Below are 27803 nucleotides of genomic sequence, written 5' to 3'. Positions count from 1 at the left end.
TTTTTAGAAACTATCTTTTCAACTTGTGAAAAACACTAAAAGTATTTTCTTTAGTTGTTGCTTATTTAAAAAAGTTTATTTAATCATCATAATTTTAAAACATATTTAAATTAAAAATACCTTTTGAAAGGAAAAAAAATCAATTTTTTGCATAAAACGATATCACTGTCACAATGAAAAAGAAAAAAGCATCCCGATTTTCTCAATGTCTATACTTTCTTTTCTTTACCCTAATGATAAAATAAAATACGATGCAAAGTGCTCACAGTAACCACTCTAACGTTGGACATATTTATCAGCGATTTATCACTGTCGAATTAAATCGAAGATTCAGAAAAAGAAAAGCATTTTACGTTCGAAGTCGAGTCGAAGAGTTTTGGGAGCCAAATGGGTCTTCTGAGCATCATAAGGAAAATCAAGCGGAAAGAGAAGGAAATGCGAATTCTAATGGTGTAAGTTTTTTCTTCAATTCCAATTTCTCTTTGATTCTCTCCATTCATAATACATTGATATCTTGAATCAGTTGTTGTTCTGCAGCGGATTGGACAATTCTGGGAAAACCACAATCGTTCTAAAGATAAACGGAGAGGACACAAGCGTCATCAGTCCCACGCTCGGCTTCAACATCAAAACCATAACTTACCAAAAGTAATTCTCACTTTTCACAACCCAATCACATAGCTTGAAACTAGTTTGCTTGTTATTTTACTTGATGGTTTCTCTTTGACATTGTTAGGTATACCCTAAATATATGGGATGTTGGGGGCCAGAAAACAATAAGATCTTACTGGAGAAACTACTTTGAGCAAACAGATGGTTTGGTTTGGGTGGTTGACAGTTCAGATCTCAGAAGGTTGGATGATTGCAAATTCGAGCTCGATAACCTTCTCAAGGAAGAGGTTAAATTTGTTCAATTCAAATGTTTATTGCTTCTTAATAAACAAGTTGTTTACAATAATGTAACCGGTTTTGATAACTAAGGGAGGGTTCGGAGTAAGTGTTTAAGAGAGTTTATGAAATAGGATATGATACGCTCTATATACAGTTTTCAGTTTATTTTAATGAGCTCTTAGAATAGCTTTTGAAAACAGCTTAGAACTTACAATTTAATGTTATTTCCTCGTCAATTATAAAGAAGCATATACATAAGTGCTTACATTGTAATCATATGCAAGCACTAAGCACTTTTTTATTTGGCAAATGCCTAATTATGTTATTTACCCAAATGCACCCTTGTATAGTCAGTCATGCTTTTGGAAGACAAACCGATTTATCACTCTCTTGTTTGATCGGCATCAGGTTCTGTTGATGCTTTGTGCTAATATTATCTAAACTTAATGCTTTGCATTGAGTAAATGGTTTGAGATTTTTGGTCTTGATCCAATGCTTTTGCCTCTTGAAAGGTTTATTTGCAGTAGTAGTAGTAGTAGTGCCAAAGCAATAGCAATGAGCACTTGCTCCATTGACACTTTGAATAAATATTTGTTGAAGTATTAAGAAAGTTAACTGTAGTTGTTGCTCGTTGTTACTGTTTTGGAATGCTTACATGGTTGTCTTTTGCTTTTTATCCATGTGGGTGTTTGTTTACAGTTGGTGTTAACAATGTTTTTATTCTTCATCTAACAGAGGCTATCCGGAGCATCTTTACTGATACTTGCAAATAAACAGGACATAAAAGGTGCCCTTACTCCTGAAGAAATAGCTAAGGTGAGCTTTATTTTATTAGTAATCATATATGAATCACTCTCCACTACAAATATCTCATTAACACTTATCATTTTTCTCTACCTTTCCTTATCACATTATATCACCTAAGACACCTACACTCCTCTCTCTTTCTCTGACTAGGTGTCAAATAGAAGAGAGGTGTCCATGAATCATTTAGTAATTTTATAGGGCACCTTGTCCTTAAACTGGATACATTTGACTTTATGTGGAAACCCTGAATACCTTCAAGAGAAGCAACCTAGCTGATTCAACAAATTCAAACTGATTTTAGGAATTCATGGTTCTGATTTACTTGAAGTGCTCAAGAAATATATATATATATATATATATATATATATATATATATATATATATTGTACTTCTTTATTAGTAGTAGCGAAAGTTGAATTCTATTTATTTTCAGTAAACACAGTGGAGCTAAATATTGGAGAAAGAAATTTTTAAACTGTTCCAATCCCAAGAACCTGAAACCACAAGTAACTTGAGTTACACTTGTTTCTAAGTTGTTAGGTTTATAATATGCTCCAACCATGCAGGTGCTGAACTTGGAAGCCATGGATAAATCTCGGCATTGGCAGATAGTTGGCTGTAGTGCATACACTGGTGAGGGTCTGCTTGAGGGATTTGATTGGTTGGTTCAGGACATAGCCTCTAGAATCTACATGCTTGACTGATGCTTGTTTGTGCCATCTTCCATGAAATGTGTCCCAACTTACAAGAGAATTCTCAAACCCAGTATGCTGCCTTTGGAAGACATTATGGATTCACTGCCTCACTGATATGTTCAAGGTGTTTTTTCTTCTTTTTTTTTTCTTTTTGGTGGGTGGGGTGATGGGGGTGCATGTAAAATTGATATTGGATTTTGAAGCGGCAAGATATTGGATTACTTGCGAGTTACTTACCTATCAATTATATATGAGAATTGGGAAGACTTGATTATGAACACTTGGAGGAATATGACTGTGTGAAGTACGTATTTTTAATCAAATTAAGTTCATGAACAGAAGCACATGTGCATAAGGAACACCTGTGGACATTTTAAGCACGTAGACAGCGGACTGTTAGTTCTAAGCTTTTTTTTCTTTGTGAAAATAAATGAAGTTGAGGAATTAATTTTTTTTTAAAAAATGTTTTAACTTTTAATGTTACACCTGCTTAATTTGCTGAAGAGTTCCACGTCTCAACCTCAAGGGGTACTAGGTTTTTCTGGTATTATTCAAGGATGAGCCAGTATATTTTTATGGGGTCAAATATATTTCTTAAAAAATAAAATAAAAATTATGTTAAACTTAAGGTTATATTACTTTTTAAGTCATTTCTTTATTTAATTTATTGAATTTGGTCTTTCTTCTTTATTTTTGATGCATAAGAATCAAACTTAATTAGAATTTATAATAATTCACGCACTGTTACACTTTATCTATTGAGTTAAATTTTCTTAATTTTTTTTTTTGTCTCCTTTTAAATGTTCAATTTAGTTCTTCAATATTTTTTAACATATTCAACATTGCTCTTTTGTCTGTTTTTAAAGAAATGTCGTTTGTATAGTTGCATGCTAAAGTGCATTTTCACACGAATTACCGCCACGAATTATTTAAAATGGTTGATTTTAACTTTAACTTTAACTGTTATTGTAATAATCTTATTTTATTAACATTTAAAAAATAAATTTATTGTCAAAAAGTTATTATAAAAAATTAAAAATTGGGCCTTGGGCTGTTGTAAATTAAGAAGGGCACGTCCTAAAGTTGAATGTTGTATGCGGAAATCTGGTATACGACGCCGTTGGTGTCTTGTCTCGCCCGAAACGATTTCTATTGTTGCAGCCAAGTGGTCGCTCATTGCTTTTCCCTTTCCTCAAATTTGTTCGCCCAAAGTTAAGTTGTCACTGTTTTTTCCTTAAGATTCTTTTATACAGATACTACTACTGTATAGGCTTAGGCGCTTGACGTAGTCGTTAATAATTACAATGATTTTTTATTGCATGGGAAGAATTCGTTTATTTATTTATCCTCGTCCACTTATATTTTTTCGGGTACTCATAAAAACAGTAATGTTAACAATTATCTAAGTGTTTTTTTTTTTTTTTTGTGAATTGTAATAAAAAGAATATCTATCAATTTAGTTCCCAACTTTAAAAATCAATATATAAACAAATTTAGTTCCCAACTTTAACAACTACTATCAATCAATTCAGTTCATTATAATGAATGAACTTTGCCTCTTTTAATCAATTTTTGTTATAATTGGCCCATATTGGTCAAGCTATAGTTAATCTTCAGTGAAAGCATGTGTTAGCTGTTGAGTTATATAAAATTACCCAAAAATGAAATATATAGTGAGTTACATTCAAGATCAGTTTTAAACAAAATACATTATTTGTGCTCGGTGCTGGCTTAGAATGGATTCCAACAATGAGAAACGACCAGCATCAAGAGTCTCATTCTGCCAAAGAAAGAAGTCTGGGAACGGGAGCTTTGTGTCTAATTTAAGAAATCACTTTCATGAATTTATACACGCTTCTTCGGATGAACACAAGAGATGCTTGAGAAACACAATTCAAAAGGTAAATTTCTGCTGTGGATATATGCATCAAATGAGGTTTCTGTTTATGATGTTCACACTGTTGTGGGTGATAAATTATATCTTGATTGAAACAGATATTAGATGCATCAAAGATTTTTGGGAAAAATGGTGACAGCACAAATGAAGGTGAGTATGTACCCCTTCAGTCATCTACAAAGAACTAAAAAAGGCTTTCTCGATTCCATCATCATCAGTAGAGTGTTAGAAGAGTTTATAAGATATGTTACGGCCTTAGAACGCTTGATTTTTCTTTACTACAGCATAATAGATTTGCAATGCATTCGTTTTGTCATTTGATTGAATTTTTCTTTCATAATGTATGGATTGCCTGCAATTGTTTACGACTTAAACATACTTAACAATGTGTTAGGTATAGAAGAAACATATTTCACTTTTTCTGATTTTCTTCTCCTGCAAGTACTTGTGGAGAGGCTTATCCAACTATCATTGAAGTCAAGTAGGACTTTGCTTTATGGTTGCATGTGATTGTAGAATTTGAATTTGTAGCTCCGTAGTTAGCATGCTAAACTGAAGTCAACATTAATTTCTCTGTTATTTACTTGATATTTCGATCCTGTTTCAGTCCTCATACAAGTAGTTTGTGGTTAATGCTCAATTTGCCAAAATAAGAATTTGCAGGCTTGCAGCAAAGCTTATATAGTTTAAGCCTTTTATCTATCCTTATATATAAAAAAAAGAGATGTCATTATGAATGGTAAGCATCAAAGAAATTTATTACAGAGAATTCTGAGGAAAAACAAAAGTTACTGATGGTCGATGCTAAAATGAGTTCTCGAAAAATGGTGTTCTTCTTCACTTTGAAAGTCATTCTTCCTCCAGAGTTTTAAATCCCTCAGCCTGTACATAATTTGTAACCCAAAAAAATTACAGTTAGTGAACACAGCCTCCCTCTTCCGTTTAGGTATGCATTAAACATCATCATGAAGTATATTGGTCTTAAATCTAGTCAATAAGATATTCATTAGAATTACACTAAGTGTAAATAGTTTCCGGTTGTGGTTTTGTTTGTACACTATACATGTTAGTAAACATGGTTGAGTCCAAAAGAGAAGAGAGAAAATCAGTGAATTTGAATCGATTGAAATGAGAAAGATAATTACATCAAAATACCTACTTGGCTTATATACAACGTGAAAATTAACAAACTAGTTTATAAAATAATAAGGTAAAATGAATTAAGTTTCTTCCATTAAGTTAAAATTAATTTATACATAACTAATTTATAAAACTTTCCGATTTAGTTTCTTCAAAAGTTAATTTTACCTTGTGGGAAAACTTAATTTACTTTATCTTCTTATTTCTTCTCCTATTTACTAATAAATTTATCAAAACATCACCTATATTTCTAACAATATGCACTAGTCAGAGTGAAGTAACCGGTGCTATTTGCTTTCAAACTATATGCACATGGCTTCAGTTTTTGATGTAGTTTAAGAGGTTGGGTAGACAGCCAACTTGTACTAACTGTCCTAGACTTTCTTGTTATAATTCTCGTAAAATATTATTCTCTTTGGAGATGAGTATCACCACCAGGCCCTACTAGGCAGCTAGAGGATTAATAGCCATTGATCACTTTTAGGAAGTAACATAAATCAGCATCAGCGAGGGCATCATATTGTGGTATTGATCAGTTTTTAGCTAGAGGATAAACCGTGATTTGAAAAATGGGGCATAACATGAATCAGTGAAGTCATACATATTGGAAATAGTATCATTGAGAGAAGAACAATTCTACTTATGGGAGAATAAAAGAATTGTTTCCATAATAATGCTAAAGGGGGAATCATATATGTTACCTTTGTTCTGCACTGCTAATGTTTAGTTTGCTACATCCAGCATTTCTAGTGTAAGCAGGTAGGGGAACCTTGCCTGACTCAATGTTTTTGATGTCCTCTAGGAGTATCTCATATTGTCTCTTGACTTGAACTTCAGTTGTGCCTCCAACAAACATGGCTATGTTGTTCCAACGCTCAGGGGTATCCTTGTCATATATAGCCAAGGCATTCTCAAACAGTTTGTTCTTCTCACTTGTCCATCTAAGACTGGTGTCAGGAGAAGAAAGTGTGCTGGTTGTCATTGCTACAAAAATGATTTCAGATTGGAACAAAGGGAAAATCCTGTGGACATATAGTCACTAAATTAGGAAGAATCTTTGACTGCAAAAAGGGGAAGTTAAATGAGTGAGAAAGCAATGGGTTAGAACTGTAGAAGACTGGTGTGAAACACAAGGGAGTAGGAAGTTGCTGATGAATATTATAAGGAACACTAGATTCAAGAAATGACACTGCGAAACTAGTAATTGGTGCTCCATTTAAACTATATATGGAAAGTTTGCAAGTTGTCAAACAAAAGTACAAGTTATTAATACTGTTGTTATATAATATGATGATTGTGCAGCAGGGAGATTAATGAAAGGATTCAAGTTCTGAAGATTAATCAGTTGCTTCATTTTCAAGTATTCTTCCGCTTTCTTTCCTGAAGGCTTAATGTTAGATAAGGATTACGGTCACTATGTCCAATGTTTGTTCCTGTGGTTAGTGGCATGTGATATTTCGCACACCAAAAAGACGAATCTAGTGAACTGAAATGAACTAGAGAACTAGAAGTATCGATGTTTGCTAATAAATGTCCAGCGGGCAAGAAAATGAAAATAGAACATTTATTATATTATAATAAAATATTTTATACACGTTTTTAATAAAAATATTTAATATAAAAGTTAAATAAATATTTCTTTATTAAGACTTTTATGCAAAAGCTATTAAGAACATCTGCCTTAGTGCAACTCATTGGAGTTAAATAAATTTATTATTTATTATTTTTATATAGATCTCTTTATGCCAGTATTATATGTCAATACAAGTAAAATTAGTTTTGGATTTGCTAAGTAAAATCTCAAGTTTAAACTCTTTATATGATAATAAAAACATAGTTTGAAAAGATAAATCCTACTAAAATTTCAGTGAAAAAGATTAATCATATTTTGACAAAACTGATAAATATCTTTACCTAATAAATGATTGAAAAAATGTAAAGATCTCATTATAGTTTTTTTTTTTAAAAAAAAAACTTTATATAACTAAGTAAGTTTTTTCTCCAATGATACAAGTCATCAAGTGAGTTTCATTGTTTATTTTGTCTTATCAAATGAGATTAGACCCACAAATTACTCACATTTTGGTTAAGTAAGGGTAGATTATATAAGCTATTGAAATCTTATACAAATCTTATGATAGTGTCTTCAATCCGGAAACAGGCACTTCATCTGACTCTACAACTAGTGCAATTCAGAATGTGCCGTTTAGGCGTTTAGCTTATGCAGACTATTCTTTTATTTTAATTCTCTTCTCATACATAGGTACAATTTTCTGATTTTCCTCTCTCTCGCTCTTTATGGAAATTGCGTTGCCGTGATATGACCGAAAAAGAAGGACGTGAGATGTTGAAGCCGTAGATGCTAGATACTAGCCTTTAGCTTTTCCAGCAATTTCGTTCTCGATTGAAGAGAAACATAGGATGCGATAGATAACACGTGGATTAAAGTACTCAACAACGTGCAGACACGTGTATGCACCAGTATTAATATTAATATTAATATAAATAAACAGCCACCTTTATCCGTGCATATTGTAATTTAGTAATAAATGTAACATAAAAATATATAATTTAATTCCTGCAATATAAAAATTATAATAAATATATTCCATCATTAAATTTTATATCATGATATACGTGACATAGGAATGAATATGTTAGTCAATGTTAATAAAATTGATGAAGTTGAATATATGAGATATATTTATTTTTTTTTATTTATAGTAGATTATGAATAATTATTATAATTTGAAAAAAAATTATAATGATTAATACAAGTTACAATATTTATTTTGATAAATTAATACAATATTTATTTTAAATAATTTATATTATGACACATAAATTATGATTGATTATTAATATTATCGTTATTATTATGTTTGTTTTAAATTACATTTGTCAATATATTTAGGTCCAATAAAAAATTACTAATATTTTTGTCTAATAATAATAACTTATTGATATTTTGATCCAATGAAATATATTGATAATTAAGTCCAAAATAAATTACTGATCATTTTTCTCTAATAAAAAACATTAACATTTTTTGTCCAACAATAAAAAAGATATTTTACTAACATTTTGATCTAATCTAATCAGTACGGTCACGTTGATAAATCATTTCGATGATAAATTTATTTTCATGCGTCATGTACCTTATTTTATTAAGTGATGGACAGAATTTAATAACCCAATATATTTGCTCCACTTTTTACAATTTCAAAAATTAAACTTTATATTTTCATCTTTCAAAAATACATTTATTAATAAATTAACCTTCAAACAAATAAAACTGACTATCCTATTAATATTCTTAATAAGTGTATTAGGTACCAGAACGTTCCTTCAACAAAATTTAATTAAATCTCGATTGATTCTCGCTGTCTGAACTGCGTCCGCATCAATCCAAATCAACGAATTATGCAGTGACATTCCAACTACAAGTATAACACTAACAAAGTCGCAAAATGAGGTTACTGAAATTTCTTCACCCCACGTTTCATGATCAGAGACACCAACGACCAATTTGTTCAATGGATTTTACATATGCGCTCTTTTGACAAAAGATTATACAAGTATCTGTTTTTTATATGGTGTAAGTAATACTTTTTTTAATTAATAAAAAGTAATGTTTTTAATAATATATATATATATATATATATATATATATATATATATATATATATTCTGAAATGAATAAAATTTTGTCCATTAATTATATAAGAGCTTTGTTAAAGTAGAATCGAAAATGATAGTTTACAAACCTTGTGCGATTTAGAATGAAAATGAGAAAATAAAAGAAAAACTAGGTCCCACCGAGATTTGAACTCGGGTTACTGGATTCAGAGTCCAATGTCCTAACCACTAGACCATGGGACCTTTGGACATTAAGAAAATGCTAACATTTAATTCAATTAAATGTTTTTCTTTTTTAAAAAAAAATTGATTTCCTATTTTATTCATTATTTTTCTAGAATAACATTATATTTGATTAACCTTAAATATGAAAAAGAGATATGCAAAAATAAGATTCTAAATATATATATTTTTTACTTTTACTTGTATCTTTTTTTTTCTTTCCTCTCTTTTTCATTTATAATTCAAACAAAATATTAAAGAGAGTAACAATATTATGAATCTCACATTGAATGAAAATAAGAAGTTCAATGTGATACTTGAGTCATGAAAATGTACCACCTAAAAAATAATTTTGAGTTAAACTCTCTAAATATGATAAAGTCATAATATTACTTTAAGATTTTTTTAATTAGTAAGAGTAAAAAAAACGTATAAAAAATTGACAATATTCACACACCCTATTCAACAGACTCAGCTAGACCTCCTTAGTTACTACTACCTATATTTTAATCTCAAATAAAAGGTTAAGATTTAGAAAAAAATTAACCAAAATAAAGTACATTCAAATTTTGGTTTTAGAGGTGAGATAACTCGATTGGAATTTAAAAGTGGCCAACTTTGAGTGTTAAAATTGCTAAATCAAGATATTACTGTTTGAACTTTTCATTGAATTATAATCTGACCTAAAACAAAATGTATACATGTTTGCAAAAAGAACAAAAAACGTATTAGTAAATTGGCAAAATTACATTTTTGGTCCTCCATTTTATCTCTAATTTCAAATTTTGTCCTCCGGTAAAATAATTCATGAATTTTGTTCTCGTATTTAATCAAATCACGCAATGTTGGTCCTCCAACCCACAATTAGACGTTGATTGTTGCAAACGAATGTTGACTGTCACATGTCACGTTCTTATTGAATGATGATTGTCACGTACCATGTTATGATTGGATATCAACTCCATGAAAGATGAAATGCATTATTATTTTCACTAACCAATCATAACATAACACGTGATCGTCATCATCCAATAAGAACGTGACACATGACAATCAACATTCCTTTGTAACAGTCAACATTCAATTATGGGTTGAGAGACCAACATTGCATGATTTGATTAAATACAAGGATAAAATTCGTGAATAATTTTATCAGAAGACAATCCGAAATTGGAGATAAAATATAAGACAAAATTTGTAATTTTGCCTAGTAAATTAAACATCATGATTTACCAACATATTTAAACATATTAATTTAAAGAATTCCAGCCAATCCTTAGTGGATTATCTACAAGTTTTGTTGATTGATCCTTGTTCATGGGTTTTGGTATAGTCCTCCCATGTCTTTTGTTTCCTTCTTTTTAACCAATATGTTTATGGCTTGCTGAGAGTGGTTTAGAAATGAGTGGCAACATAGTGGGATGCACTCTCTTCTCCATGACTATAGCTTGCCATTTTCTATAAAAAAAAAAAAAATGTAAATTTCGTGTAGTCTTATTTTACTTGTGGCAAGTTTTGCCAATATTTACATCACAAAAAAGAAAAAGATAGACACATCACGCTCTTCACATATCAAATCTCACTTTTCACACGAATTGACTGGGCAAAAAAGCAAAAAAAGAAAAAGAGAGACCTCTGAAGATAAATTACGGTGCCACTTTCATCATAATCCACACCTACCAACAGGTACCGTGGGTAAAAGCACGCTAAAACAAGACAACTGGACCACCAATTGGTATGGCATTTCAGCTTCATAATCGCTTCCTCAATTGAGACCCTTTGCCCACTGCTTTCATATTTTGAGAATCTCTGAAACAGACAAAGTGCACGAGAGTGCTACCATTTGGGTAGACAGCAAAAACACTTGTCCCTATTTTCTTATGGCACAGAGAACACATGCTATCACCAGTTATCTTCACAACTTCTTTCCTCTGACTATAGAGTTCATCTTTCACCTGTGCAAAACAAATCGAATCATGCTACTATAGCTAGATTCTAACAAAACAAAAGTATCTGAATATGCAAAAGTGAGGCTCATTGGCTGTGCCATGTTGCATCCTACAGTACAAGTACTAGATGGTACGAAGTTGTGATGATGTACAATAAATCCATTCAGAAACAAGAGATTATTAAGTCTCCACACCAGCCTCAATTCTACAAATCCCCCCTAAAATATTAGCAGATATGTGCTTACCTGAAGGTTCTCACTTTGTCTCAAGCTCTTTATCACCGAACAATTTCGGTACATTTCACTAGATTTTCTCAGAAGGGGTCCAAGAAATGAAAGTAGGTCCTGCAGATTATAGACACATTTCTTACCAAATTGAAGAAACTAAAAAAATGTTATTTGACAAAATATAACTTTCTCCTAACAGAACAAAACTCCTATGAGCAAAAGTTAGACCAGTAAAAACAGTTGGTGTATTTTTTAGCTATGGTGCCCCAACAAGTAGTGGATACCTGTAATTTTGTCTCTTTTGGTAAAAGTTTAAGGGCCTGAGCTCCATTTATTCTATCCCACCTGCGGCTCAACAAATCAAGGATCTCATCAAGCATGATAGTAGGACTACCATCATTATATTCATCTGCATCACCATCACTCCTGCCACTGTCAGTGCTGCTTAAACTAACTTTTGTGTCCTCTGCACCCTCTATTGCAGCAATTTTCTTTGACCCTCGGCCTCTGCTTTTTATGGATGGTGTAGGAGTGAGTTTTGGAATAGTCTTATTCTGTGGGGATAATAGATTTGTAATTCTATTTTCGAAACCTGCTGTGGTCCTTCGAGGATTCAAATAAATTTGCAAAAGCACAAGGTATATGTTGCTGGAATTTTTTGCAGATGGCTGATGCATAGACTCATAGACCCGATCACAATAAGACAATGCCAATTCTGGAGCATTAAGCTACAAATGAATAGTAACACTTGTTTATTTCTGTAATATTCAATAGTTTAAAACAATGATTTATATTTGATATACCTTAAGAACATACAAAGATAATGCCAGTTCATGTCGGTTCATTTTCCCCAACAATATAGCATGCTCTTCATACAAAGCATCTGGTGGAAGACGTTTTAGCAAAGCCTCTGGATTGTATCCTGCTATACTCTCTAAGGCAGTCAATAATTTTTTCCTTGTTGGGGAATGATCTTTCTCATCCCATTTTTGTTGAGCACTTAAATCAGCATGCCAATCGAGTACTTCAGAAAGATAGATGTGCACCTACATTGCAAAATACTGTAAATAAATACAGAATTTTCTCATATTATTAATTATATATAAAACATGCTGACAATTAAACAGCATCAGAATAATGCTTTACCAATTTTTTTAAGAGCTATTTTCAAGAAATCACTCGACCAAGCCCCCTCCCCGGCCAAAAGAAAAGGTAGTAGGATAGGTTAATTCCTTAATGCCTAGGAATAAAATGCAAGAAGTCCTCACCATTTCATTCTGCAAATTGCCAGATACTGCATTCTCATTCATTGCAAGCATGAGCTCCAAGTACCTAGCTTGCATGTTTGGAGAATGCTTCTTCAAATATGAGCTCACCATATCTGCTGGAATATTTCCGGACAGAAAGAGGTCTATAGTTTGAGATGGACAGCTTTCAAGAACAAGCATTGAGAACTCTAGAACAAGTATGGGGTCTGTCCCACATAGTGGCTGCATTAGAAATCCACCAAATTAAAAATTAAGAATCAGAAACAAAATTTTCAATTTGGAAGCATACTTAAAATCCACATGTAATGAAGATATTAATTTTCCAAATAATTTGTGACTACACACAGACAACATTTTCCAGTATAGCTACATGCAGAAGAAAAGAACAGAATTAAGTCAATAAACCAATAAAGGAAAAACCTCAAACATTTTCTGTTGGCATATCAGTGCCACAGAACCAAAAAGTTCATTTGTTTAATGACGAAGTGTCAACTGATATTAGACTATCAAATAATGCAAAACAATAGTACCTTCATATAATCTCCAGTAATGCTAGAACCTAATGTTAATAATACCCCCAATAAATACATCAACAACTTCTGTGGAGTGAGGACTTAGTGTCTCATAGAATCTCATATTTCAGACACTACTGCTTTCTAAATCCTAAGCACCATCTGTATCAGTTAGTTTTTGAGGCAGTAAAAAATTTAAACATCATAAATTCACAAACTTTTGAAAATTTGAAGGAAAAAATGAGTGGTTAATTTTTAACCAAACAGAAAATTACCTTGAGGTACTCCACAATATCCTCAGGTTTGAATCTTTGTGTAATTTCAGACTGGCTAGATTTCAACTCATCCACCAATTTGTGAAGAAGTTCAAGAGCCTCCCGGTGCAATGAGTTGTGCTTGTAAAGTTCTAATAAAGCAACATGATGGTTGCCTTTTCGAAGTATTTCCTCACATATTTTCAAATCACAGTAGTTAACTCCTCTCAGTAATTCTAAAGCCACTGAAGACTGTCCAGTTAGAAGCAAAGCTTCGAGTAGAGCAGTATCCAACATTGAAGCCATCTCCCGAGCTCCTGAACTAACAGGTACATTACCACGCCCCTGACAGCAAACAATAGATTTCAAAATGATAACCTCAGTAACAACAGAGATAAATTATTATTACCTGTTCTGATATTTCAAAACAAATTAAGGACATCAATATTCCCACAGCTACACCATCAATCCTGAATGTGTGTTGTTGGGAAGGGGGGCCATATCAAATAAGAGCATACAAAGAGCTAATCTTTTTATGCTCTCACACTTGATAGTATCATCCATGCACCCCCACAAAATAAACCTTCATATAGACATGGCATAACACTCACCTAGTTGACTTACCATTGAAAGGCGTTAGTTGTAAATTTTACCCCCCAAAATCATTGTTATCACACATTGCAGATATATTCAATGTGCTGAAAACAAAAAATAAAACAAAACTAGTTTATTTTACCTTGTTTGTTTTCTTAAGCCTATTGTAAGATGCAAAGTTATCCCCGACTGCATCAAAAACGACTTCTTCAGTTCCTTCTGCAGTGGCCTTCTCAATAAAACTAAATCTCTTCTTCTGTAAATATTTTATGAGAGCCATAAGCATATTATGGTTCATTTTTTTGGATTCAAGTGCTGCATTCTCATCAGATTCTGGCATATGAGATGTTGATGAGGGTTCCATATCATCTGACACGCCTGAAGAAGCTCTGGAGAGATATGAAGCGTCCCCATAAATGTCCAACTTCTCCGGATCATAAACAATAGTTGTCTTTGGAAGGATAATGGATGGATACAGGGAAAGCACATAGGTTATTTCTATTTGAGATGCCAGAAAATGTTCCATAGCCTCTTCATAGCTCCCATTGTCAAAAAGATAGTGAGCATATCTGTAACAACATGATACAATCACATTTAAAAGCATTTCTGGAAAAATATTAAGTAATGATTAATATGTTGAGCTGATGTAATTTAGAAACACTACTGATTACTAAATATAAATGCATGAAAGGCAAAATCTTCCACCCAAAATAGTTAACCTTATCATTAATGTAGGCATCATTATCCAACTCATAGGAACCCAGTAGCAACATCAATATCTATACTGATATTCTGGGGACAGAACTTGTCACTGAAATGAGTTTTACACACCTAGTCTTGTATCTTAATTATCAGTGCAAAGATTTTGATTATAACTACTTAATGACACAAATATTGTTATGAACATAATAGGACAATTATGTGCAATGATCAAAATGGTTATGAATAACATATAGTTTGGGATATAAATTCTAAAATATAGGAATCCCCATTCCCCAGTACATTGTACAGACCACAGTACAATTGTATGATACATAATCCAAGACTTTTTGTTATCATTTTATGTCCTTTAATCATCAATGAAAAGAAGATAACATATTGCTAGTATATTGGGTAAAACAAATTAGCCACGGTTTAATAAGTTTATAAACATGATAACAAGGATCACTCAGTAAAACTTCTATTAGCCACAGCTACAAAGTTTAATAAGCTCTTATACAAGGAACACTTAGTAACAAATATAACAAGCATTAGACATTTTCTATTTTTGGTTACATTTGCTATCATGATCATATTGATAAAATTCCAGGTCAACAGTTAGTCCAGACCTCCACTGTGAGTGCTGATTTATTTCAATCATAACTATTGAATCCTACAAGTTTCAAGACATTCAGCAATTAATATGTAAGAGTTTGGAATCAATACAAACTTAAACCACCAGCTAATCAGTGCTCACGGCTCAGAATTAAGATGAACTTAAGATCAAATGTGTTCAACTTAATAGGGGTAATATGTCTACTTTGTTTTTTAAAAAGGAAGAATCTCATAATGACATATAACCTTATATGAATTGAACCCTCCTTTGCAGCACGGAGACTTGAATCTTCAGGTGGAAGAAGCTTGCACAATGACAAGGCCTCCTCAAAGTTGCCAGAAGCTGTTAACTGGACTATCTGTAATGTAAATATCAAAATCCTTAACTTCTGATTTAAGTTTAGCAACACGACACAAAATCAAATGCAGAATTTGATGATGTAATGCAAAAAGAAGCGATGTGATTCACTGCTATGCCATTTTCATTAGAATCCAGAAACAGGTGCCACATCAAAAAGACATCAATCATTCAACAATATTAGCAATACCTGGGCTCCAAGGGGAACAGGGTAGAGCCCATGAATAGAATTATCCAAAGCAAGTATCACGGAATCATTGCTCTGGCAAAGGTGGCGAACATTTCGAAGAACAACTGTCTGTATCAGAGGATAAGGAGCTCGGAGGGACCGAATCTGCAAAATGCAACCAAAACAAAGTGCATCAATCAATCCACAACCTCTTGACTATTGGAAAAGACCCAAGTCTCGCATTGGCCAGAGATAGTGCCAAGATAAAGTATATAAGTGGAGGGCAGCCCTCACCCTATGAGCTAGCTTTTGGGGTTAAGTTAAGTCCAAAATCATGTTCTAAGATTGACAACAACAAAAAAAAACAGGAAATTATTTCAAACAGTCAGTTACCTCCACAAATCTGGGCAACAAAGCTATAGCATACGGCTTCTGAATTACAACTTCCAAAGGAGCTTCTGACCAACAAATCCTACCTTCAGGAAGAAGCTTCCCATTTTGGTCCACAAAAACCCCAATATTCTCCTGAAAAAAAATGCACCAACAAAACAAATTACCTCATCTAACTGAAGAATTGACTCGAACATTAAGATAACGCACAATGTATCATATCAACAGACATTCATAGAAAAGAAAAATACCTTTCCAAGAAGAAGCTCTCCGGAGGGAAGAGAAACAACCAGAGGAGGCGCTAGTCTTCCAGAAGTAAAAACCTCAGACAAAGCTCCATTTGTAGCATTCAGAATCACATATTCTCTTCTAATCCCCAAACATATATTCTCACCGCACCAACACATGGACTTCACCGTATCCGCCACACCAAAATCTTTCACCTCCACAAATCCCCTGCCACCTGCACCTCACGTGTGTTTGTGTGAGCATTTGCAAGGTTGATTTTACAAAATTAATTTTGGTTAATTGATTGTGAAGCAAAGTGATTTATGCTTAAATATCTTATTCCAAAAGCAAGTTGGTTAGTAGTATAATTCATTATAAAATAACACACAAGTCACTTTAAGTTACTTCAGCTCAAAATTGATTTTCAATTCAGAATCAATTTCTTAACGTGAAACTAATCACCTGAACATTAACCTAAAAAATGAACTGGTATTTCAACATGATTTTGGATAATTTAACCGGAATACGAACACGCACTCAATTTCAATTAGAATTGATCGCAACAACAACAATGGAGAAACGCCACGGAAGAAGGAACGAATCAGCGTTACCGTCGTGTCGGAAGATGCAAACGCGCTTCTGCCTGGCGAAGCAGAGGAATCCACGGCGGTGGTCCCAGCAGAAGACGTTGGCGCCCTTGGCCTTGGTGATGACCGCGATGGTCTCGAAGGAAGGGAGTCTGTGGAAGGCGATGGATTCGGAGAGCGAGATGAGGAACTCTCGTGACTCCACCACCGCCATTGAGAGCACGGACTTCTTCGCGAACCCGGCGAGGTTCTTCTCCAACGCGTAGGACTTGGACCCGTTGGAGGAGGAAGATTCCGTTTCCGGGGCGAATATTCGGAGCGATCCATCGGAGCAGCCCACGAGAAGCTTCGAATCGTAGGATTCGATGGATTCGATCTTGGCTGGGCACTCGCGCACCAGTTCCAGACAATCGTACGCGCTGTGCACCATTTCCTCACTCCCTCAACCACACCTTTCTTTTCTTCTTTTTTTACATAACGTTCAGGCTTCTTCAACTTGCCTTTTGCAAAGGAAGACATGATGTTTACATAACATTTTTGCTTATGTTTACACGTTTACCCATTCAATTTTAGTGGTATAATAGTAAATTAAATAATCCTAGTGTTGTTCAGATATTTTATGATTGTTAAAAAAGTTTTTATTACATTCTTTTGGGGGGAAATAAGGAGAAGGAAATCATTGAAAAGAATTAAATAAAATGACTATTGATACTTTAACTAAATGGTCCCGGCGGGGCTCGAACCCGCGACTTTCGGCTCATAAGACCAACGCTCTGACCAACTGAGCTACGGGACCTTAATAAAAACAAGTTATAGTCTCTACTTGCTAACTCTATTTTTTTTTTTTTTATGCATTCCCAACAGGCCTTCTAGCATGGCAAAGTGGCATAGGTCCTGCACCGTGGGAAATTTTTCTTAGCCTTTGGATTTATCTGTTGCTTGATGGATTGCCTTCTTTTCCAGGTCTTAACCATAGAGAATTGTTTTTTAGAAAATATTAATTGTACTCCATGAACACAAATATAGAAAAGAAGACAAAAAAATGTAAGACTAAAATAAGTCATTTTTCTTTCACCTGATGTCGTGCATGCTTAAAAATAACAAGGTGTGGCTCTTCTTTTCTAAGCTAAAATAAAACAAAGCTTTAACATGTTGTAGCCCTATATATGCTCATTGCATCTCCCTTTGAGTTTCATATTCAACAAAAGCATAACCATCAAGAAGAAGAATCACCAAATGGGTCATATGTAAAATTCAATTTCCAACATAAAATGGAACAAAATTGATTTTTGTTTTTTTAACAAAAAAGAGGAAAAACATAGACCAATAGAGGAACAGAGTTGTCATGGGGAGAAACACCAGTGCTGTCGATGCTGCCAGCTTGAACGGAATCTGCATAATAGAATACAAGGTTCAAATTTTTGGATCTCGCACTCCATGCTCCTGGTCTTCGATATTCACTACTACAAGGGTTACTAGTTATAATTTTTGTTTGAAATTGGGAAATAGTAATTGATCCTTTAAAGTGGCATGCAACGGTTGATGGCGGAGATGGTGATTAAAGACGAGGTTTACGACATTGACACTGCTCACAAAATGTCAATGGGAAAAGGCATAATGACCTTATTGTCCAACACTAATCTCACAACGTGGGGTCCTCTGTTTGTAAAAAGGAATCCCCTACAATTGAGGCTAGGGAAAGAAAGTGATTCATTAAGTAACAGATGTATCCAAATGCTGATAAAAGTTTCCCATGGTGCAGGACCTATGCCACTTTCCCATTCTAAAAGGCGTTGCATTCCCAAAGCTAAACAGTAAACTCACTGAATGACCATCATTTAGACAAGTGCACCAACCTTCTTGTTTGGAAATGGCCACACGCCCACACCACAACTCATAGATTAAATTCATTCTTTCATTATACTACTTTTCTTAATATAAATTTATTCATGTTAAAATTATTATTTATTTTTAAGAAAATTAAAACAAAATATTTCCCCTTACTTTCTCCTCGGTAAGGGAGGATTTTCTTGTTTGAGCGTGTGGGTCTAAAAAAATATCCTCCCCATCTTTTACATAAAAAACAACAAAAACTTGAGTTTTTTTATCTTATTTTTTTCGGTCTATTTTATTTTCTTTTAAAAAAACTAAACAAAAGTGTTAGTATCTTTTATTTGCTTCATCTTCTTTCTCTATGTATGTATCTATCTCTCTTAAACCAAATCAAGGATTGGTAACTTGTATTTGTCTCATTCATTTTTTATAAACTAAACAAGAATTAGTAACTTCTATTTGTTCTATTCTCTATTTGTCTCTTTGTGTGGGCATACATGTTTGTTATTTTTTATTTTCCTTTATTTCTTTCTAATAAAAGGAATACATATTTTTTAATTGCTTTATGCTCTCTCTATGTGTGATATATATATATATATGTGTGTGTGTGGGGGGGGGTAATTCTCTGGCATACTTTTGAATGAAGGATGTTAATTACACTAATTAAGTGTGATGAAAATGTTTAACTTAACTTTATTTGGAATAAATTAGACAATCCCACCAGAAAAAAATTGTAAGCATTTGAAATATTATAATAATTTGTTACATGCAATTTGCATCTTGGTGGTGGCGTGTGTGGTTTAATTAAAGTAATATCTTAACCTTCAAAAGGATTCTCTAAAATAGATTGATGCATTTTGGCATTTTGCAATGGTGTTGGCAAGTATATGTGTGGATGTAAACAACATATAAGATAAATGAATAAACTATCAATTTAGTTTTTATACTAAATAACTGTTAAACTAATAAAATTATATAAATAATTTCTAAAGTATTTTGAATATTCGTCAATTTGAGGGCAAGCCCTAGTGCGTTAAAATTGTGCCTTGGTGACTTGTTGGTCATGGGTTCAAATCCGGAAACAATCTCTTTGCATATGCAAGGGTAAGGCTGCGTACAACATCCCTCTCCCATACCTTTGCATAACGAAGAGCCTCTGGGTTACGAAGTTTTTTTTTTTACTATTCGTCAATTTAACTTTGAAGTTGATATACTTCACTAATACCGATGGACTAATTCAAAGACTTCTTAATCCTTAGAGATAACATAATTTCTAACTTTATAAACTACTTATTTAAGAACTATTTAGAATTAGCAGAGAGAGTGATACTTGATCTCAAAGTACTTAATTGATTGTTTATTTATTAGTACATAAGATAAGAAAAATAAATAGAGAAAGCGAAGAGAAGGCCAGTGAGTTTTGCGCGTGCGAGAGAGACAGTGGAAAGAAAGGAAAGGGATGACGCTGGGTCTGATCAATGCGAACCCTGTGGTTCACGCCAAGAAAGAGCGAATCGCTCGTTCCGATGATCCTCACGCCGACGACGCCGTTGATCCTCTCGATATCTATGATATCCTTTTTACTAACTACTCCGCTATTTTTATTTTTATTTTTTACTTGAACTTGTTGAGATCCTTGACTTGGCTTTGACAAATTTCGTGAGGGATATTCGGGATCCCGAACATCCTTATTCCTTGGAACAGCTCAGTGTTCTCTCCGAGGAATCAATCACCGTTGATGACAAATTAGGCCGAATTCTGTTAGTTTCAACTTTTTTAATTTCTCGCTATTCTCGTAGTATTAGCGTTTCATTGAAAATGTTTTACCTCACTTCTTAATTTGCATTCATTTGTTTTGTTTAGGATAACTTTTACGCCGACCGTACAGCACTGTAGCATGGCCACGGTTATTGGTCTTTGTCTCAGAGTTAAACTGAAGCACTACTTCCCTCCTCATTTCAAAGTTTGTTCCCTCTTATTACTTTTTTTTTTTCCTGCATGCTTTTGCTTTCCTCAAGTACTAACCTATACTAGTTAGAGAGGTTTCTCGTTTGCTGATTGCATAGCTTGTTTTAAGACTTAAACCACATTTTTGTTTGTTTAGTTTTGAGGCTTATGAGCTGCTGGCTAGGATTTTATAGCCGATTTGATAACGTGTAAAGGTGTGAATAATGCGAGAGAAGAATTTGGAGGGGGGGAAAAATGGAGAGAGCGCGATATAGTTCTTGTTGGGTGTAACTTCCTATTTTGGTGGTAGGAGTTTTTTTTTATTTTTTATTTCAGTCTCAGCGAATTTCCTCCCATCACAAGGTTCCAATGTCTTTCCCTGGAATCAAGGATTCACGTGTCTCTCTGTTAGTTCTTATTTGTGGTGTTCAATGGATTATGGATCTAGATTCCTTGCAGGCAGGTATTTGACGCATTTACGAAGTCAGTCAAATGAAATTGTTGGATGAAGAGTGGATGAGTCATATTTTATCGTGCTAAATCAAACTTAAAATATGTATCCGAGATTTGAACCATTCACATTGTAACTTGTCAGTCAATATTGGATGAAGATCAGTTGGCTCATATATCAGATATAAAATACTCATCTAATATTTGAACTGTCCGATTTTCATCCAATGGTACTGATTCATAACTGTGTGAATGCAATGAATTGGGATCCATGTTCAATGTGGTGGAATGTGGGAAGGGAAGGGATTGTGATTGTTTTGATAGAAAAAAAGGGAAGTGTGTATTTTTCCTATGCGGATTTCCAGGAAAAAGTCGTCTATTTTTTCTTTCTATTCCCTATGTAAGATATTAATCAATCAAAATATATAAGTTAAAGATGGTATTGTCTATTTTTCATGTCCTTTATGTATAAATCATCGGACCAAGGTCTATTTCTGTTATGCGTATTGACAAGAATTTTACTCCACAAGAATCAGAGTAGTTACCCTTATGACTCTTGGGGATGTGATGCTTGTGAGACATGTATAAAGAAATGAAGATTATCATTACGTGAATTAGATTCAAGCTTGTTAAATGCGTTTGGATATACTGGTTAGCGTTTCATTTTGAAGTTGTGGTTGTCACGGCTATAATAGCGAACAAAATCACGGCTGGAGTGGGCATTATTGGAATTGGTTGCAAAAAACCTATTTTAACCATAAAATGGAATTGTTTAGGGCTGTTTTAGGGTAGTCCATTGGGCATTTTGCTCCCTCCTTTGAATCAGAACTGGAACTTCACTTTATCTGTTACTTGTGTGCACTCTGTTATGACTTATAAAGAAGCACCTACTTTTCCTTATGAGGAACACCCAGCAGTTTCTGGCCAGCTGTGACAGGTGGCCATCTCCAACCCCTGCAGCCTCTGCTATCCGTGGTTTATGATCATCCTTGAGTCCAGGGTTTTAAATAATGCACTATAGTGGAATAGCAGAGTGAAGCGTCCCTAGCTGCAACAGTGGCCGCAGTAGCATACTAGCTGTAGCTGACCAAATAGCAGTCATAGCAGACGAGATAATGGCAATATATGTTTGATTCCGAAAAAAACCCTCTGAGCAGAGAAGTTAGGGCTTTTTGGGAATCTAACTTTGGGACTTCTCAATTTTTATCATTTTAGAGAGTCTATATGTATATAGTATATATAAACTGTATAGAAAATTTCAAAATAGCAACTATCTTGCTATCCACTATCCCACGATTGTGTTTTTGGGGCTGGCCACACACTATTTGGGATTTAAAACAGTCTGAAAGCTCTGCGGCCATTTTCTGGCAAACCTGTTGTTGTTTCTAGCCAACTGTGACCTTTACTGCCTTGCTTTGTTCTGTCTCTGTATCGTTTTGGTCTTTCATCTCACGGTCTTGTGCTCTCTTCTAAGTTTTATCCTTCATTTTTTTCTATTCTAATTGGTTAGAATAGTAGTCATCCCACTATCCGCTATAGCTTCTGCAGGGTTTCCCACTATTTGGGATTAATAACTATGGTTGGTGGTGTGTTAGTTCCCCTTTCCCCTGCAGGGTTTCCTGGCCGATGATTATCTGATCCATTATTCAAATATCTCTTTGCAGGTGGACATCAAGGTTTCTCCTGGATCTCATGCCGACGAAGAATCAGGTGAAATTTGAACCATGGTTAAAACAGATTCTCTTATGTTAAAATTTGACATGACATGGTCTATTTAAATTTGGGGGCAGGGTGTATTGAATGTTTATCAAGTACGAGAGTCTATTTAATGTCTTTAAAGAGAGAAATTGAACTCGACTAGTCCTGTACAAGAGGATCCGTTCCTAAGATTAAGCCTTTTCCCTCTCCTTTCTTCCACTTTTTTACTTTCTGTTTTCAGCAGCTTTAACATCAGGAGAGACACCATCTCAAACAAAACTAAAAAATTTATATGATCATATACCCTCCAAAACTAGTATGCTCACCTATTCATGACACCCTTTCACTTTGCCCCTCTACCTCAATGGGAAACTACACTTTCCTTTGGATTCTTTTCTTCCTGCAATATGAGCTTCTAAAAATACTGCAAATCTTCCTCGTGCAGTCAATAAGCAGTTAAATGATAAAGAAAGAGTCGCTGCTGCCTTGGAGAATCCCAACCTCCGCCAGCTTGTGGATGAGTGCCTCTACTCCAATGAACTGTGAACTAGCAGATATGCCTTCATAATAAACTATTGTACAGAGCATTTTCCATTTACGATGCTATAAAAAGTAGTCAATATGTATGGAGATATTGGAAATTAGTTGGACGGGATTTACCTTTCAAGAAGCTTTATCTCTTTGAAGCTCTTTGATTTTCAGAGGATGTATCTTCCCTCTCCTTACCCACTTTACGTTGTGTTTAGCATGTGGTATGTATGTAAATCAAGTTAGACATCATGATGCCATATTTTTTTGTACCTTTCACTAGAGAATGTGCTGAGTCAGTCTGCTTAGGGGCTGACCCGGTCCTTACACTCATAGTTCATGTCATCCGGTTTAGCAATGGTTTGGTCGCCAAGAAAATGTTACTATTCAAGGAGAAATTTTCAAAAAATGGTGGGGTCTCACACCTCCATAGTACTTTAATTCAAATATTTTTTCTTAATTTTTTTTTCATTCATTTCTCTTCTTAGTGAGTTTAGGTGGGAAAGTAAGCATCATTTCTTGTGTGTGACAAATGATAATTATATTTGCAGTTCTATGGCGCATCGTGTTTCATTTTTTTAGTTGAGTCCGTGTTGTAGATATCTGATCAGTTGCAGTCTGTTGCAATTTACGTCGAAGTCAAAAGTAATAAAGAATATTCTTCTACCAACTACCGTAGCTTTTATCATCTCACCAATTGTGGAGGCGTGAACATGATTTTTTCCTCATACAACTGTTACAAGTGAGCTCTTGATGGAAGAGTGTTAAGAGTGGAGAGGAGATACTAACATTTTAATGTCTGTAATCCTAATTTTCTTCCATCAGATTACTTGGTCTTGCACCTTAATCTAGTATACTTAGAGCTTTAATCGAACACGCAATATATATGAGGAACTTACCAAACAAAAGAATAAATCATCTTTGCATTTTGATACGAGGAATCATTCTCCTGCTAATTCTGGGTTTTCCTCCTAAGAAAAATAATGAAGACTGCAAATGTAGATTTATTTTATTAGACAGGGATAGATTAAAAATTATTGCTCCCTGTTACATTACAATGTCCAATTATCCATTCAATCATTAGTTTTTTATATATATATTTATTACCAAGATCATTTTTCAGAATTCACGTAAAAAAATATTTGAATGTATTTTTTGTTTCTGAAAATGATATTTTAGCTTTTAGTTTTTATAAAATTTTATTTATTTTCAATTCTTACATTTAACAAAAATGAGATATTTTTAGTGTCTCACTAAAGTATATAATTTATTATTTTTTAGAGATTAAAAATGGATAAATTTTAATAAGAAACAAAATTAAAAAAACACACTATTTTTTTAGACTAAAATTTATTTAAGACAACAGATTCATTTTTATGAAATGTTCAGACCAAGGGTCTGAAGTCTGAACTCTGAAGGCAAGACTCACGTCTCACCACCTCTATGATCCAGCCCAATCATTCATTCTCCTTTGACTTGCCTTTGCTTTCGCTGACACGACCTTACGAAGTTTGATTTTGATCATTGAATTCCACTACGCGGAGAAAAGTCAAAAACAACAATTCTAAGGTAAGACAGAGCGATATAGAGAGATAAACATCGAAATATATTATATTATGGTTTTGCAAACACTAATGTCACACTCGAGTAACCCCATCACGCAGCAATTGAATAATGTCCATCCAAAGTTGACCCAACTAATTACACCCGCATCATTCATCATTCACCATTCACCATTCACCATTCACCAAATACCATAATTTCACGAACACAACCAACTTGGAACCAGAAAGCAAAAGGAAAAAACACGACCAGAATAAACCTCAAGTTTAAGGTTGATGGAATTTAACAGAAGCTTCAGGTTGTCAAGGTCACACCACATACTGCTTTCATCTGAATCTGTGATTTCGGAATGTGCCAAAATCGCTGGCTATGAGAGACTCTCACAATCGTTAAGGCTAAGTGGGGAATATGATTTCAGTGATAAGCAGAAGAATCATAAAAGGAGTACTGTGGGGCTTCTTGGTAAGGTTTTCTCCTTCAGAAGAGTTTCCACTCCTCACGGAGAGCCTAATAAGGTGGCCGAGACAGTGGTAAAGAAGGAGAAGAAACGCTCCTCTTGGCTTCCCGATCCAGATAGACGGTGGCCAATTCAGGGATGGTGATGTGTTTTTCTTCTTTGCTTATCCTTCTTCGGAGGCAATTCTGTTCGACTGGGTTTTTCTCTGGTTTTTGTGTTTTCAAGGCTAAAACGTGAAAACTGAGAAGGTTTTGTAATCAGCTGTTCTGTTTTTTTGTAAATTTATGTTTGGAATTCATCTTTGCTTTTGTATGTCTGGTTTGTCCTATAGATGTAAACACTCTCAAGATTGATAATTCCATGATTCTAGAAAAGAAATTAATGAACAAATATCTGTTATGTTTTGTGGTAAATTAGTCTAACCATTTAAGATTTTAGTAATATGACTTATCACACTTGTTACTTTTTTCTTCTCTCTCTTTTGTGCACTCCATACACCCCTAAATGGGTGGTATATAGAGTGTGTGTTTCTCGTTGTCCTTAACATATGTACCGAGTGTGTAAACTTATACTAATCTTTATAACATAGTATTGGAAAATTGGAGCAGACAATGGATTTTAAAAATTACAATAGATAAAGACAGGGTTTTATAGTACTTGATTTCGTACTTGCATTTAAACAATAATACTTGACATTGTACTAAGTAGGTAGTAAGTTTATACTTGCATTTTTGTCCACTTGGTACCTAATTACTCTTACATGTACTTGTTAATTGTATTTTATTTAATTATAAAAAATTAATGAATAAAAACATTAATTAAAAATACAAGCCAATTAAAATATTATTCTATGAACCTTCATAAAACATAATTATAAAATATTATTTAGTGATTTCAATAAATAATTTTCCAAATACACAAATTTAGATTCGACTCCCAACTTCATACTTAAAACCCTTACTTGGATGCAATTATTACTTAATTGGATCATGATTGAGGTTATTGAAACCCCATTATATCTATTCACATTTGAGTAGATTAACATTTAACATAACAAAAAATTGTTCTAAAAAATTATTAATTTTTTTATTTCAAAAGGACATTATTTTACCATTTAACTTAAAAAAATATAAAATATTTTTCATATATATGAAAGAATCGTGGAAAAAATAGGAAAAATATATTTTTTTAAATTAAATAATAAAATATCATAATATCTTTAAATTAAATTTTAAAAAACAATAATTAATAGTTTTATAATCTAATTTTTTTCATGTTAAATGCTAATGCACCTTATATTAACATTCCCCTAGATCTAATTATGACAATATTTTACTTTATTGAATTATTATAATGGCTTACTATCATATTAGATGTTGAATTACAATATTAATCCAAATATATTTATTCTGTTAAAATTAATTAATATATTAAAAGTGTACTATACGTTAACATAATTAGATAATAACTATGTTATAATAAACTATCATTATGATAAAGTAATCAAGAAAATAGGTTGTAGTATGTATTATAATTATCATTATATTGTAACATAATGATAATGATATATAAAGGTATAAAAAGTTAATTGTTTTACGTTAAAAAAAATATAATCATAAAAATATTTTTGAATTTATAAAAAAAATAGATGATTCATCATATAGGAATCGTTGAGGTTATTTGACAATTACTAGATTATACAAAGATAAAGATTCGAAAAAATAAATAAGGAGATTTTTTTACAACTTTAAAAATTAAAAAAAATAAAAAGATACATAAATGATATTTTTGGACAAAGATTAACCTTGACTGAGGATAAATTGTATAAAAACATACTTTAAACTTGAATTCCCTACCTTTTTTGCAGTAAAGAGATGAAAACATCCGAAAAATACTTCTGAAATATTATGTTAAAATAAATCAAACATGTGAATCCAAATTTTCCATATCTTTTCTCTTATCAAACTACACTTGGTGAAGCTCTTATTTTTTTAAAGAAAAAAATCATCTTCAAATTTCGCAAGTTCAAATTCAAAATTTATAAAATCTAAATCCAAAAAGTTATTCATACGAACAACATTTCGATTTAAAAAGAATAATCTTACATAATTAAGATTACCTTCTTTCAAACCATGTTAAATTACTTACCATAATACAATTTTTATACTACTTTTCAAGATGCAGAT

The 27803-nt window shown here is 33.2% G+C and overlaps 4 protein-coding genes, 1 long non-coding RNA gene and 3 other non-coding genes across 9 annotated transcripts; 4 read left to right on the top strand and 4 right to left on the bottom strand.

Moving 5' to 3' along the window:
• Positions 1–217: 217 nt before the first annotated feature.
• On the top strand, positions 218–2681 carry LOC100305563 (ADP-ribosylation factor-like protein). Of its 2 annotated transcripts, none has more exons than XM_014763469.3 (5): positions 218–452; positions 524–648; positions 737–899; positions 1627–1707; positions 2265–2671. In XM_014763469.3, the coding sequence occupies exons 1-5, from the start codon at positions 252–254 to the stop codon at positions 2400–2402; spliced, it is 708 nt and encodes a 235-aa protein (XP_014618955.1). In that variant the 5' UTR covers positions 218–251; the 3' UTR covers positions 2403–2671. The 2 variants fall into 2 exon arrangements, with proteins under 2 accessions (XP_014618955.1, NP_001237143.2); NM_001250214.2 differs by having other exon boundaries at positions 274–452; positions 538–648; positions 2265–2681.
• A 639-nt stretch (positions 2682–3320) lies between these two features.
• LOC121173018 (uncharacterized) lies at positions 3321–6369 on the top strand. The gene is made up of 3 exons (XR_005887096.1): positions 3321–4294; positions 4389–4440; positions 6233–6369. It is a non-coding gene; the product is annotated as an uncharacterized lncRNA (long non-coding RNA).
• Positions 5028–6412, bottom strand: LOC100790046 (protein RADIALIS-like 1). The gene is made up of 2 exons (XM_006590624.4): positions 6132–6412; positions 5028–5172 (listed from the first exon to the last, which is right to left on the bottom strand). The coding sequence occupies exons 1-2, from the start codon at positions 6410–6412 to the stop codon at positions 5079–5081; spliced, it is 375 nt and encodes a 124-aa protein (XP_006590687.1). The 3' UTR covers positions 5028–5078.
• A 2828-nt stretch (positions 6413–9240) lies between these two features.
• Positions 9241–9312, bottom strand: TRNAQ-CUG (transfer RNA glutamine (anticodon CUG)). The gene has a single exon. It is a non-coding gene; the product is annotated as a tRNA-Gln (tRNA).
• Positions 9313–10177: 865 nt separating this feature from the next.
• On the top strand, positions 10178–10353 carry MIR1520J (microRNA MIR1520j). The gene has a single exon (NR_048686.1). It is a non-coding gene; the product is annotated as a microRNA MIR1520j (primary transcript).
• A 414-nt stretch (positions 10354–10767) lies between these two features.
• LOC100775609 (vacuolar sorting protein 39) lies at positions 10768–17693 on the bottom strand. The gene is made up of 12 exons (XM_003537539.5): positions 17166–17693; positions 16578–16789; positions 16330–16461; positions 15958–16101; positions 15656–15768; positions 14238–14664; positions 13523–13846; positions 12736–12957; positions 12271–12513; positions 11752–12195; positions 11486–11584; positions 10768–11246 (listed from the first exon to the last, which is right to left on the bottom strand). The coding sequence occupies exons 1-12, from the start codon at positions 17569–17571 to the stop codon at positions 11043–11045; spliced, it is 2970 nt and encodes a 989-aa protein (XP_003537587.1). The 5' UTR covers positions 17572–17693; the 3' UTR covers positions 10768–11042.
• Positions 17694–17863: 170 nt separating this feature from the next.
• TRNAI-UAU (transfer RNA isoleucine (anticodon UAU)) lies at positions 17864–17937 on the bottom strand. The gene has a single exon. It is a non-coding gene; the product is annotated as a tRNA-Ile (tRNA).
• A 2423-nt stretch (positions 17938–20360) lies between these two features.
• On the top strand, positions 20361–24061 carry LOC100305681 (uncharacterized). Its single transcript, NM_001248282.3, has 5 exons — positions 20361–20545; positions 20629–20734; positions 20838–20937; positions 23036–23081; positions 23515–24061. The coding sequence occupies exons 1-5, from the start codon at positions 20434–20436 to the stop codon at positions 23613–23615; spliced, it is 465 nt and encodes a 154-aa protein (NP_001235211.1). The 5' UTR covers positions 20361–20433; the 3' UTR covers positions 23616–24061.
• The last annotated feature ends 3742 nt before the right edge of the window (positions 24062–27803 follow it).

Source organism: Glycine max, chromosome 11 (genome assembly GCF_000004515.6).
Source record: "Glycine max cultivar Williams 82 chromosome 11, Glycine_max_v4.0, whole genome shotgun sequence".
NCBI lineage: Eukaryota > Viridiplantae > Streptophyta > Magnoliopsida > Fabales > Fabaceae > Glycine > Glycine max.
This window is presented reverse-complemented; position numbering and strand designations above follow the sequence as displayed.